The sequence below is a fragment of the Astyanax mexicanus genome, chromosome 6 (assembly GCF_023375975.1).
Source record: "Astyanax mexicanus isolate ESR-SI-001 chromosome 6, AstMex3_surface, whole genome shotgun sequence".
In the NCBI taxonomy this organism is placed as follows: Eukaryota; Metazoa; Chordata; class Actinopteri; order Characiformes; family Acestrorhamphidae; genus Astyanax; species Astyanax mexicanus.
In genome coordinates this window covers 11,454,986-11,469,196 of record NC_064413.1, presented here as the reverse complement: position 1 = coordinate 11,469,196, position 14,211 = coordinate 11,454,986, and the positions used below count along the sequence as shown (strand labels likewise).

General features: G+C 36.7%; 1 protein-coding gene across 1 annotated transcript in view; it reads left to right on the top strand.

The window, feature by feature from the left end:
* The first annotated feature begins 1,727 nt into the window (after window positions 1-1,727).
* The window catches only part of tnxba (tenascin XBa), a 152,046-nt gene continuing 139,562 nt past the window's right edge, over window positions 1,728-14,211 (top strand). The window contains exons 1-2 of the mRNA XM_049480534.1: window positions 1,728-1,794; window positions 6,917-7,472. Coding sequence (XP_049336491.1) covers window positions 6,995-7,472 — 478 coding nt within the window. The 5' untranslated portion in view covers window positions 1,728-1,794; window positions 6,917-6,994. The remainder of the gene's footprint in view (window positions 1,795-6,916; window positions 7,473-14,211) is intronic.

Below are 14,211 nucleotides of genomic sequence, written 5' to 3'. Positions count from 1 at the left end.
TAATAAAAAGTATAGACAAACATATATTGTAGCATAGGAAAGTATAGTATAGCACTACAAAACAGCATGGTACAATATAGCATATCAAGTTACAGTGGTTTGCAAAAGTATTCATACCCCTTGAACCTTTCCACATTTTGTCACATTACAACCACAAACATAAATATTTTTTACTGCAATTGTGTGTGGAAAGAAAATTATGCATATTTCAAAGCATTTTTTACAAATAAAACACTGAAAAGTGCGGTGTCCAAAAGTCAATACTTTGTGAAAGGGTATGTATGAGAGGGTATGTCTCCACCAGCTTTGCACATCTAGTGACTGAAATTTTTGCCCATTCTTCTTTGCACAACAGCTCAAGCTCAGTCAGATTAGACAAAGAGCATTTGTAAACAGCAGTTTTCAGATCTTGCCAAAAGTTCTCGATTGGGTTTAGGTCTGGACTTTGGACTTGGTCATTCTAACACATGAATATGTTTTGTTTTAAACCATTCCATTGTAGCCCTGGCTTTATGTTTAGGGTCGTTGTCCTGCTGGAAGGCAACTCTTTTGCAGATTAACAGGTTTTCTATCAAGATTGCTGTATTTAGCTCCATCCATCTTCCCATCAACTCCGACCAACTTCCCTGTGCCTGCTAAAGAGAAGTATCCCCAGAGCATAATGCTGCCTTCACAATATTTGAAAGTGGGGATGGTGTGTTCAGAGTGATATGCAGTGTTAATTCTTTGCCACACATAGCGTTTTGCATTTTGGCCAAAAAGTTACATTTTGGTCTCATCTGACCAAAGCACCATGTTCCACATTAGCCGTGTCCCCATACTGTAAGCAGGACCTTTTATGGTTTTCTTTTAACAATGGCTTTCTTCTTGCCACTCTTCCATAAAGACCACATTTGTGCAGATTCCCCCACCTGAGCTGTGGATCTCTGCATTTCATCCAGAGTTACTATTGGCCTCTTGGCTGCATCTCTGATCAGTGCTCTCCTTTTTTGGCTTGTCTTGGTAGGTTACAGTTGTGCCATTCTCTTTCCATTTCCGGATAATGGATTGAACAGTGCTCCGTGAGTTGTTCAAAGCTTGGGAAATCCTTTTATAGCCTAAACCTGCAATAAACTTCTCCACAACCTTTTTCCTGTACTTCATGATGCAGTTTACTACTCAATATTTTCTTAACCACCCTCTGAGGCCGTCACAAAGCAGCTGTATTTGTGCTGAGATTAGATTACACACAGGTGGACTCTTTTAAGTCATTAGCAGTGATCAGGCAACTTCTTAATACAATTGGTTGCACTCTTGCACACCACACTTTTTAGTTTTTTATTTGTAAAAATGTTTTGAATCATGCATAATTTTCTTTCCACTTTACAATTGTATACCACTTTGCGTTGGTCTTTCACATTAAATTCCAATGAAATATATTTAGGTTTTATGTGGTTGTAATGTGACAAAATATGGAAAAGTTCAAGGGGTATAAATACCTTTGCAAGACACTGTACACTATAAATGTTAAATTAACACTGATTTAACACTAAATTACTGTAGTAATCAAAGCGTAGAATACTGTAACAGAATCAGTTTGTTAGTTTGAGTGAGTTAAACAGCAGTTCTGATTTATTTCACTTACAGTTTAACCCCAAACGGTGAAAAAAGCTGGTGGGGCTGCCCCTCCTCCTGTGAGGGGGTTGGGGTTCCTCCTGGTCTACTGCTTCTCTGTCAGGTTCCTCTCTCACGCTGCTGGAGGCTGAAGCAGATGGAGGAAGCCAGGCGTTAGTGAACTGCACTGAGATCAGCTGAGTGAGTCTATTTCCATATACTTAACTGACTTTAACAGATATCATTCACCAAGCGTTTTATATATATTTAGCGCTGTCTGTTCATTAAGGATGTAATAATTTCATTATTTTTCACTCTAAAACTGAACAGAAGTTGCAACTGATTACCTAAGAAAATGTAAACTTAAAAAAATACATATTTAAAGTTAACTTAACAATCATATTTTTAAAGTTAAATCATTGGATATTATAAAATAAGTCAAGTTATTATAAGGAAAATAGTGATGTGACATTTTACAGTGCACACACTGACAGTGAATGTCAGTGACTAGAGTATTTGCCCAGTATGCAAATAGATAGTGCCATTTGGAAAGATATACATTTTACTTTTTTTTTTTAATTAAACTCAAATATTTATTTTAACTAAAAGATCCAATTTAAATGTACATTAAATGTAATGACCACAGATGTTCACCTAACTTCACCTAAGAATGGCTGAGCTGGCTAAGCTTGAACTATTTTGTAAAAAAGTAATGGGCAGATGTGCAAAGCCGATACAGACATACCCAAAACACTTGCGGCTGTGGCTCTACTTAATATTGATTTAGGGGGCTAAATACGTTTGCACATCACATTTTTCAGATTTTATTTAATTAAAATGTTGAAAACCATAACTTATTTTTATTCCACTTCACAATGATGTTGGTCTATCATTTACAATCTCAATAAAATACAATGTGACAAAATGTGAACAAGTTCAGGGGCTATATATTCTTTTGCAAACCACTGTAATTTGACCATTTTGAAAAGGTAAATCAGGGACACAAGGCATGTTCATGATGTCAGATGCTACATCACTTTGTATCCTCATAAATTATGACAGAAACTCACAAAATTAGTTCATACTATTTTAGGATTTTTACTTATTGCACTTTATAGCAAAGATAACTAAATAACAGGTTTTGTAAAGAACTTAGGATAACAGTATAATTTGGGATTAAAATGTATTGGTAAAGATGGTTCTGTTTCCTGTTCCTTCACCTGTGTTCTTGAAGTTTTCTTGAAGTACTCTTCAGCTTTATTTACATTTTACTGAACTCCAATCAAGATCATTTTTTAGTCGAAGATTACCTTACCTTCTCATTACTTCTCCCCAGATGGTCTATGACCATTTCTAAATTAGTAATAACATTAACAGCAAAATGCTTGTTGGATTGGTGGGCAATTCCAGTGTTGAAGGTCCACAATTCTGCACAGTTTGATGATGTTGTTACTGCTCAAACACATCTGATTTATCTTACTGGCAAATTGCCAGGTTTAGTAGGTCTTTCAGAGAAGAGAAATGATAATAGTGTGCTGAAATCCAGCTGAACAGTATAGACTTGTAAAGTATAGTTTAGTATTATATAATTTAGTTTTTACCCTTTAGACCAGTATACTATAGCTTTAAAATACACTTAACAAAAATATAAACAAAATACTTTTAGTTTCGCTCCCATTTTTCATGAGCTGTACTTCTAAGATCTAAGACTTTTCCTGTGTAAACAAAAGCCCTTTTTCTTTCAAATCTGTGTTAGTTATCCTTTGTTGAGATAAAACCTCCACCTGTCACAGGTGTGTCACATCAAGATGCTGATTAGACACAGTGATTATAATACAGGTGTATCTTTGGCCGCCACAATAAAAGGCCACTCTAAAATGTGCAGTTTTACAGTATTGTGAGAAACCAGGGGTTCAGAAAACCAGTCAGTATCTGGTTTTACCACCATTACCCTTTCAAAGTGCAACACATCTCCTTCACATAGAGCTGATCAATGGCTCGCTTCAATGACTGTATGAAGTTGCAGGAACTGAAACCCGCTGTCGTAAACGCTGATCCAGAGCATTCCAGTTCTTGCGTGTCCGGTGAGTATGCTGGCCACACAAAACTGGGATGTTTTCAGCTTTCAGGAACTGGGTACAGATCCTTGAAACATGAGGTTATGGTCGTGCATTATCATGCTGCAACATAAGGTTATGGTCATGGATAAATGGCACAACAGTGGGCCTCAGGATCTCATCACGTTATCTCTGTGCATTTAAAATTCCATCTAAAATATACCATCCACTGGCCACGGGCCACTCCATTCACAACATTGGCATCAGAAAACTGCTCACCCACACGATGCTATACTGCCTCCTGCCCTGTACAGTGAAAAACAAAATTCATCCTTAAAGAGAACAACCCTCCATTGTGCCAGACGACATCGAAAGTGAGCACTTACCCACTCAAGTCCGTTACGACGCCAAACTGCAGTCAGGTGGAGTCCCCGATGAGGACGACGAGCATGCAGATGAGCTTCATTGAGACAGTTGAAAAATTCTTATTATGGTTATTTAAAGCGATTGTTACAGCAGATGTCCGGGAGGCTGGTCTCAGATGATCTTGGAGGTGAAGATGCTCGATGTGTAGGTCCTGAGCTGGTGTGGTTACATGTGGTCTGCGGTTGTGACGCCAGTTTAATGTACTGCCAAATTCTCTGAAATGCCTTTGAAGACAGCTTATAGTGGGGAAACGAACATTTAATTCACGGGAAACAGCTCTGGTAGATATTCCTGCAGTCAGCATACCAATTGCATGCTCCCATATAACTTGCAACATCTGTGGCATTGTGCTTTATGACAAAACAGCACATTTTAGAGTGGCCTTTTATTGTGGCCAGCCCAAGATAAACCTGTCTAATAATCACTATGTCTAATCAGCATTTTGATATGTCACACTATTGTGAAAAAAATTGAAAGAAAAAGGCCTTATGCGTTCATAGGAAACATCTTAGGTCAGCTCATGAAAAATTGGAGCAAAACCAAAAGTGTATGTTTTTGTAAAAAAATAAGAGACCACTTCAGCTTCTGAATAAGTTTCTCTGCTTTTGCTATTTATATTTATATGTTTGAGTATAATTAACATTGTTGCTTTATTCTATAAACTACGGACAATATTTCTCCCAAATGCCAAATAAAAATATTGTCATTTTGAGCGTTTATTTGCAGAACATGAGAAATGGCTAAAATTATATTCAAGTTTTAAGCCTGTTTTTAATCACATCTTGGCATGTTCTCCTCCACCAGTCTTACACACTTCTTTTGAATAACTTTATGACACTTCTGGTGCACAAATTCAAGCAGTTCATCTTGGTTTGATGGCTTGTGATGATCTATCTTCCTCTTAAATATAGTCTAAAGGTTTTCAATTTGGTAAAATCAAAGAAACTCATAATTTTTAAGTGGTCTCTTATTTTCAGGAACCAGCCAAATCTGAGCTTTAGCAGTACTGACGGCAGCAGGAACACATCTGTAAGATTTTTATGACCTAAAAAAATAAACTCATAAGCCTTTTTATGAATGGTATTCTTTCTATAGAGAGGTACTAAAAGTTTATAAAAAATTTAATTAGTGAGCATACTTTGGTAGGGTTCAGAATTTTTTTGGATGCCCCAGAAGCAAGAGCTAAAAGTAAACATAAAAAATATTTATTCTCAGCTAGAATTTGGGTTTGGCAATGAATAGCATCTTTAAGCAAAGATTATATAAAGCAGAGTCAAAGACGTTACAGTCCTTTAGAGCTGGACCGCACAGAGCAGCTCTGTTAGCGTGTTAGCATGCACACTAAACATGCTCACAGCCATCTGTCAATGACCAGGAATCCCACAAAGACTAACTGTCTTCATTGGTGTTGGATTGTTAAATCAATTTACAATCAAGAAAATATGCTTTAAATAATTTTTTTAATTTACGGGACTTATATATGCAAAAACAAACGGATAGTTTTGTGTCATACAAGCATCTATAAATATATAATATAATATACCATTATTATTTTTATTGTTATTATTATTAGTAGTAGTATTTAGTTGTGTCATTCAGGAAGCTTTAATCAAGAAATAAAACATTGTGAATGTAGAGAAGGGAAATGTAAGAGAGTGAAAGTTAGTTATGAGATAAAATAACTAAGCTGTGAACTCAGCTTTGTTTACATTACTTAATGAAACCATTAATACATCACCAAGCATGCAGTTAAAGCAGGGTGAGGCAGGAACCAGTTTTTCTTCAGGGTATGAAGGTAAACCAGTACACCACAGGGGCTTCAGAGAACTGAAATCTTACAACTGCTAATGTAGCACATACTCCATAATAGCCATGGATTAAACTGAACATATTGAACAGCTAGTCAATCCCACAAAAACACAAACAAAGCTATTGGTTGCCATACACAATCTAGACCTGTACATGTTCCATTAAAGGCATAGGTCATATAAAAATCTAGATCTGTCAGCAGTTTTCTTACCCTAAAAAATGTAGTTATATTTTACAAAAATCAATACTATAATAATATTATAATAATAGTGTTTCAAAAGTGAACACGTGTGTGTCACCGCTGCTGCACTTTAAGTAGGTGTGGTAAATTGGAACAATCAAATCTAACATTTTCATTTGAGTATTTTACTGAAGGCAATAAATTGTTTATAAGAAACCTAGATTGCAGCTAGAGCCTAGATCTGGCCCAAAAATCCAGCCCGACCTGGCCCGAGCCTGTGCACGTTCTGCCCGGGCCAACCCGCTTTATACACTGTTCTTTTGAGCCCAAGCCCAAATTAAACCCGACCTTTTTTAATAAGTAGGGTGTTGAAACTGAGCTTTGTAAAATCATTTCAGGCTGTTTAAATGAGCAAAATGTTAATTAACATTGCAACACTGAAGAAGCATAGAGCTATTATTTAATAACAATGTTTAAAAAACGATCTCCCTGTCTACCCTAATATAATTTTTAACATATAGCCTATAGCAAAAATTAAAGCCACACACTGCAAAGTAATTAAACAAAAATATACAATAACATAATTTACAATGACTTTCTTCTACTGTAAAATAATTAACAATGTTTTAGAATATAAAATACTTTCTGAACAGACATTTTTATTTTAAGCATATAGCCTCAGTACAAAACACTAAAAACAGCAATAATTAACAGCACTGCAGTAGAAAGACAGTAGGGTACATTATTATTTTGGCAGAAGCATCCCTTTAAATAAGAGGGTCAGCATGTTCTATGATTATGGATAAACCTGATGACCAGCTCCTCAAAAAAACACCATTCATTTTCTTAGGTTCTACATTGGTTCCACGACTAAACAACAGCAGGAGGATTTCTACGCAATCTGTGACACCAATAGAGCTAGCTCATTATGCTAATCTCTATGGCTCTCATCTTGCTGCTAACCCCCATTCCCTCTCTTCAAGCTTCTACTGGCGAGGGAAGGAACTTCTCTAAACCGGCGCCTCATGCTATTAATTTCAAAAACCTGAGTCTTAAACCCAAGCCCTCAAAGGTCAGCAATGCTAGTCAAACCCCATTTTCAACAGCAAAATTCCCCGGGAATGACAATGCTCAGAAAACATCCAAAGACATGCCTCCCTTAAGCTCCACCATCAGGGTAATCATCAGTCAAGGCTGCGTGCAGAAGGACCACCAGAAAGACTTGTTCAACGCAAGCAGAGTCCATGAGGTGGAGCTAAACATAAAGCCTGGATCTCCACTGATAATGAAGCACCAGATCAGCCTAGAGATCAGCGCATGCACAGATGAATGTGAGGCCCAGATAGAGACACTAAAGGGACAAGTACAGTTTCTGGAGAAGGAGGTGACAGCTCTGAAGGAGGCGTGTAAGTAGGCTCCAAACACAAACAGATTCTTCCATCGCTATTGCAAGTAGCAAAGCTGGACTGCCCTGTTTGCTTATTGCATGCACTGCTTAGGGCCTTGTAAATTTAAAAATGCCCCGTCCCTCCATTTCATCAAGTTAAGGAGAGTTAATGTCCCATTTCAGAAGATAGTTTCCTCTTTTTAGAAGATAAAGGCTAATTAGCTGCTATGCTGTCTTCTGTTTCTTCTAAATCACCTTAAATGTAACAGCTCTTACGGTAATCTTATCTCAGACGCTTTTTTTTCTGTTCTACCTTAAATAATGAAGGTTAATTCCAATGCTACAACTTGGTTTCCTAATGTTATAGTTATTGAATGGTTGAATGGTTATGGAAATTAAGCTCTGGCGGGTGTAATGTATGGGCACTCCTCCTATATCATTATAAAACACTTATAATCTTCTCAGTCAGCTATTGTCTAGTATGTAATTAGGGTTGATCGGGTGTTTTGAATACTAAAAATAATTACTAAGATTGTATCATGGGAAGACTAGTATGTCAGCATATGATCCACTCAGGAGGAAAGTGCACAATGACATCCAGCACATTACCTCACTTTTGTTAGCTCACCTAAACAGTCCACTTATTTCAAGCACAAAAACCTACTGGTTTCCATTTTATAAATCAAACGATTAAACGCTTATTTTATTATTTAGTGTAATGTTTAGGTTACTTAAAAAAAAACATGTAAAGTTTGACCAATGCTATGTTCAGTGTAGAAAATAAGAAAATATAAAAAAATGTGCAGGACAGCATGGCAAGAGTATGTACACTGCATCTGCACAGGAAAATTAAAAGCTTTTAAAAACATTTACCTAGTTTTAATGCTATGCTCATGTTGTCACCACTTTGTCAGGGATAAACCCTTCTATAACTTTGCAGTTCTATAAGAGCAAGTTTCAGCAAACTGAATTGTAAATGTAGAAATTTTAAATGTACTATTTATTACAATATCCCAAAAGCAGTACTTTGATTAACAGCCTGAAATTTACAAGTATTTTCACAATAACTACACAGGAACACTTTAAAGTGTAAATGTAAAATGCTATGTAATAAATATGTTTATTTTTGGTACACGCGTATCATATGTAACAGCAATGTACTTACACGATTACTACACTGGAACTGTTCACTTGTTTTAAAGTGTAACATTTAAAGTACTTACTGTGGAATAAATATGTGTAACTTTGGTAAACATATATCATAAATAACAGCAATGTATTTACACAGTACATTGTACTATACTATATTCACTAAAACCACTTACAACTTCACTGTACACAACAAATGTCTTATAATTACAATGTCTTTTATTACCAACAAGCTCTACAATACAGTTACTATATTCACTAATACCACTTACAACTTTACTGTACACAACACAAGCCTTATATTCACCATGTCCTTTATCACCAACAAGCTCTACAATACAGTTACTATATTCACTAATACCACTTACAACTTTACTGTACACAACACAAGCCTTTATTCACCATGTCCTTTATCACCAACAAGCTCTACAATACAGAGGTACTATATTCATTAATACCACTTACAACTTACAACTACAATACAGAGTTACCATAACATAACTACACAGAAACTGTCTACCTATTTTAAAGTGTAACATTTACTCCGACCGATCTGCATTGCATTATAGTATTCCATGTAGTAATTTAACAGTCACTATCTAATAGATCACTTTATGAAAGTACACAATCACAAACATACAGAACAAATTAGAATTGTTTTACTTTTTTTTTTTTTTACATGTATTACATTAAAATTATCATTGCAAAATAATATATTTCCAATGAACCTCTGGTTTCATACAGCAAAAGAGACAAACATAAAAAAAGCTCATCAATCCACAAGCCATAAATAAAAGCTCAGCACTACTGCTTGAGAAGGCTTATCATTGGACCATACCCCGTCCACTTGTCCAACACCTATAACACAAAGTAAAAAAAAAAATTAGAGAGAATGCAAAAAAAAAAAAAAAAAAAAATATATATATATATATATATATATATATATATATATATATATATATATATATATATATATATATATATATAAATATATATTTTTCGGAGAATAAGACACACTTATGTATGAATTACACCTGTCAGGTATTAAGGAGCAGTAAATTCCAGTGACATACAGCGTTATGAAGGAGCAGTATTAGCATTAGTCCCTAACTGTAGCACAAGCTCTTTTGCCATGCAAAGGTTTTAAAACAAGCTATGTGGGACAAACTGCTAGCTATTATTGCCCTGGCTCACCAAAACACTCAGCAGCTGTGGAAGTGCTTTATTTACCCAAATAAACAGTTTTCAGGAGATAAATCTGTGTAGATTAACATTCAGCACTCGTTTGACTTTAAAATACTATATATATTTTTAAGAGTTGCAGGAGGTCTGGCCCCCAGCAGCAAGACCTCTGGCTGAATTAGATGTTCCTTACTATTGTCACTCGTTCATTGATTGTGCATCCTATAATATGGTGTGCCTTATAGTCCTCAAAATATGACGAATTATGCTTTGTTTTCTGAAAGTCCTCAAAATGTATTTTTTCTTTCATTTTGTTCTACTCATTAAAATGTCATTGTAAGTCCCACATTGCTGTCCATGACAAGCGTATTTAAATGATCATGTCATTACCAGTCAAGTCATTATCATGTCAGTACCATTTAAAAGTCACACCCCTTCTCATTTATTTTTTTAAATATATATTTATTATTTTCTACCTTGTAGAGTAATACTGAAGACAAAAGAAAATTTTTAAACTGTGAAGAAATGTATGCAATTATGAAGTAAGCAAGTGTTAAACAAGTCAAAAATATGTTTAATACTACTTCAAAGTAGCACCTTTTGCTTTGATGCCAACTTTGCCCACTCTTGGCTGATTCTCTCAGTTGCTTCATGAGGTAGAACCTGGAATGGTTCTCCAACTGTCTTAAAGGAGTTCTAGAGGTGCTGAGAACTGTTACAGTTTTTCCCAAATGTTTAAACGCATTTCTAAAAACTTGGCTCAGTTTCTCAAAACTCTAAACACAAACTGAAAATGATTAACTCCTTTGTTGAAACTCTACAAATCTCCAGCAAAACTGATTCCTTCCACCAAAACAACACACACAACTATTTTATGCTTATCTCTTACAGAGCATCAAATAAACACTGACAAGATAAATTCAAAGCACTGTTATCAGAAGAATTTGTTTCTGTTTTTGACTTCATGAGGCCGCTGTACAAATTCAAATGCATACAAGTCCATGGAAATATGTTGTGTTTCTGTTGTTTTTATTTATTTGGTGAGGTGTAGTACTGTTTACAGTACTACACAAATACAGTGTAGTATATATATGTTGCAAAACTGTAATTTTCACCTATTTTCACAATGAGAAACATGATAAGGAAAATTCACATACAAAGAGGACACAAAAATGTATTTATTTCAAAATGCAAAGAAACAGATCACTGTTCTTCAGACCCCTGATCTTGATCAGGCAAGAAGACCTCATCTACATCAGCTGCAATATTCTCTCTCGCCAAACAGCGGGGTAAAAATGCCTTGCATGGCAAATCTATCTTTGGCAATCATCTGCGTGGATGTCATGACATGCCTCCCCCATTGCATGAAGTAGAGCCACACGCTCGTGGGGTCTGCGTTTGTACACTTTCCACCTCCATGCAGAAAAGAATTCCTCTATTGGATTGAGAAATGGGGAATATGGTGGAAGGTGCAGCACAACAAACTGTGGATTTAGAGAACCAATCATTGACCAGAGCTGCCCGGTGGAAACTTACATTATCCCAGATGACAACATAGGAGGGCTGTATCAGTCACTTGAGGCGTCTTTTATACTCTGACAAATGATTGAAACTTTCTTCTAATTACGTTTACATAGCTGCAACTTGTGTGAGACTACTTGGTAATTAGGGTTTTGTATTAGAAGGTCAGTGATTCTCAGGTGAACAAGGTGTACTAAATGATGCAATTTGTGTTTAGCGATTTGCAAAGCTGTGATTTAGAATGATATTTGAGTGAGAACATATACAATTGTGTTTAGAGTTCAGCAGTTTGGAGTCACAATGTTGACACATGAGCTTCATGTTTTTGGATTTGTGTGCATAGTTCCACATTTTTTGTGTAAACAATGTGGAAAAACTGTAATTGCTATTTCTTCACTCTGACCTCCAACCCAAACCACCTGGGTTGAGTTTTTATATCAGGCGTTTGTGAAGACCAAACACTTATTTTGTCTAATACCTAACTGCATACGTGTTTAATATTTATCTAAAACATAGTAAATTATACAAATAAAGAAGAAGCAGTAATAAGAATGTGTGTCCAAACTTTTGACTGGTATTATATACAGCTCTGGGAAAAATAAAAAAACACCTAAAAATTGAGTTTCTTTGATTTTACCAAAAACTCCTGGAATATAATCAAGAGGAAGATGGATGATCACAAGCCATCAAACCAAACTGAACTGCTTGAATTTTGTGCACCAGGAGTTGCATAAAGTTATCCAAAAGCAGTGTGTAAGACTGTTGAAGAAGAACATACCAATATGCATAAAATCTGTGATTAAAAACCACTTTAAGTAGAGAAAGCTCAATTGAGTTTACAGTTTTTCCCAAATGTTTACACAAAAAATGTGGAACTATGCACACAAATCCAAAAATATGAAGCTCATGTGTCAACATTGTGACTCCAAACTGCTGAACTCTAAACACAATTTTATATGTGTTCTGTCCTATATGCTGACAGACAGATAAACACTCTTCTAAACATCACCACTCTGAAGACAGTTGGCTCTTGTCCACAGGTTTATTGTTGCAAGGAAAGGTGAAACTAAAACACAGAAAAACAGTATTCAAAGATATTTTCCCTTTAACATGTGCTAATTAAATCAACAAATAAAATACAATCTTTTGGGTTTTACTGTAACCATTTAGTGTATATTTATCCCAAATACAAACATATAATCTCACTGTATCACTCTCATTTACACATCCTTACCTGTCTAGTATAAACAGCCAAAATGGCACCGCAATCAATTCTCAACAAATAATATATAACACTTAAAACCTATAATATCTAGCAAATAAGTGTCTACAATGTTAGATTAAGATAAAACAATATGTTCATACCCACGATGCTATCATAGGCATTCAGATGTGTGCAGATCTTACTGGATTGACTGAGATACAATACACCAAAGCTTCCATGAGGTTGGACCTGCTCTCACTTCGTGATATGTGAGAGGCTGCTACTAACCCCCTAGTGGACACAGCTACTGACACCTAGTGGTCTTTTAAGAGAACAACAACTAGCTACATATATAAACCTAAAACAGCTACAAATGTGTTGTGGCAGGACACTCCCCGCCTGATGTGGGTACACGTCACTCAACAATCCCAACAGTTTATATACCTTATTCTGGAGGACAAAGAAGTACCACCTCTGTAATAGGCCTAAGGAAAAGGGTAGCCTTTCCAGGCTTCATGATCTTAATCTCAACCTGACGCACTTTCTTGTCTTTGCTTGGAAAGGTCTGTGTTACTAGTCCAAGGGGCCATTCAATCCTAGGAACTTGGCTGTCCTTGAGGAGAACAACGCTTCCTTTTTCGATGTTTGGTTGGACAGACTGCCACTTCTTGCGTGCCTGTAAAGTTGGGAGATATTGCTTTCGCCATCTATCCCAGAAAGTGTTGGACAGGTGCTGAACTTGTCGCCACTGGCGCTTGTAGAGGTCTGATTCTCCGAACTCCCCTGCAGGAACAGGAACAACGTTCACCTTTTGTGTCAGTAGAGTTGCTGGAGAAAGAACAAAAGGATCATCAGGGTCAGTTGTCACAGGAACAAGAGGCCGGGAATTGATAATGGCTGATACTTCGGCCATAAAGGTAACCAGCACTTCATGAGTAAGTGTTCCTTTTAGCTGGAGAAACATGGAGTCCAGAATTCTCCTTGCAAGGCCAATCATTCTTTCCCATGTTCCACCAAAATGGGAAGCGTGTGGTGGATTGAAGGTCCATGTACAGCCTTGGTCTGATAGATAAGTCTTCACAGCTGTGCCATCAATGTTCGAAGGTATCTTTAAGTCCTTGCAAGCACCGACAAAATTAGTGCCACGATCCGAACGAATATGCTTAACTGGACCACGCACAGCAAGAAAACACCTTAGCGCATTGATGAAGCTGGATGTATCGAGGGATTCTATTACTTCAATATGAACAGCCCTTATACACAAACATGTGAAGATCACAGCCCATCGTTTGCTATGTGAGAGGCCGCCTCTGGTTCGACGTGAGGAGACATTCCAAGGGCCAAACACATCTAATCCCACATTAGTAAATGGAGGATCTGTGGATAGACGATCTGCAGGAAGGCTGGACATTTTTTGGTTGCCAAGTGGAGCTCTTAGCCGTCTGCAGTATAACGCTGCTTACTTTCCTCTTCCCACCAACTATCCACAAGCCAGCTGAACGAATAGCTCCTTCTGTGAACAAACGGCCTTGGTGTTGTGTTAGTTCATGGTGCTGTCTGATGAGTATGGTTGCAATGTGGTGTTTGCCTGGTATAATCAAGGGGGTCTTTTCACCCTGATCAAGGCTTGATTGGTTGAGACGACCTCCAACTCTCAAGAGGCCGTGAGCATCGATGAAGGGGTCCAGGTTTTTAAGAGGAC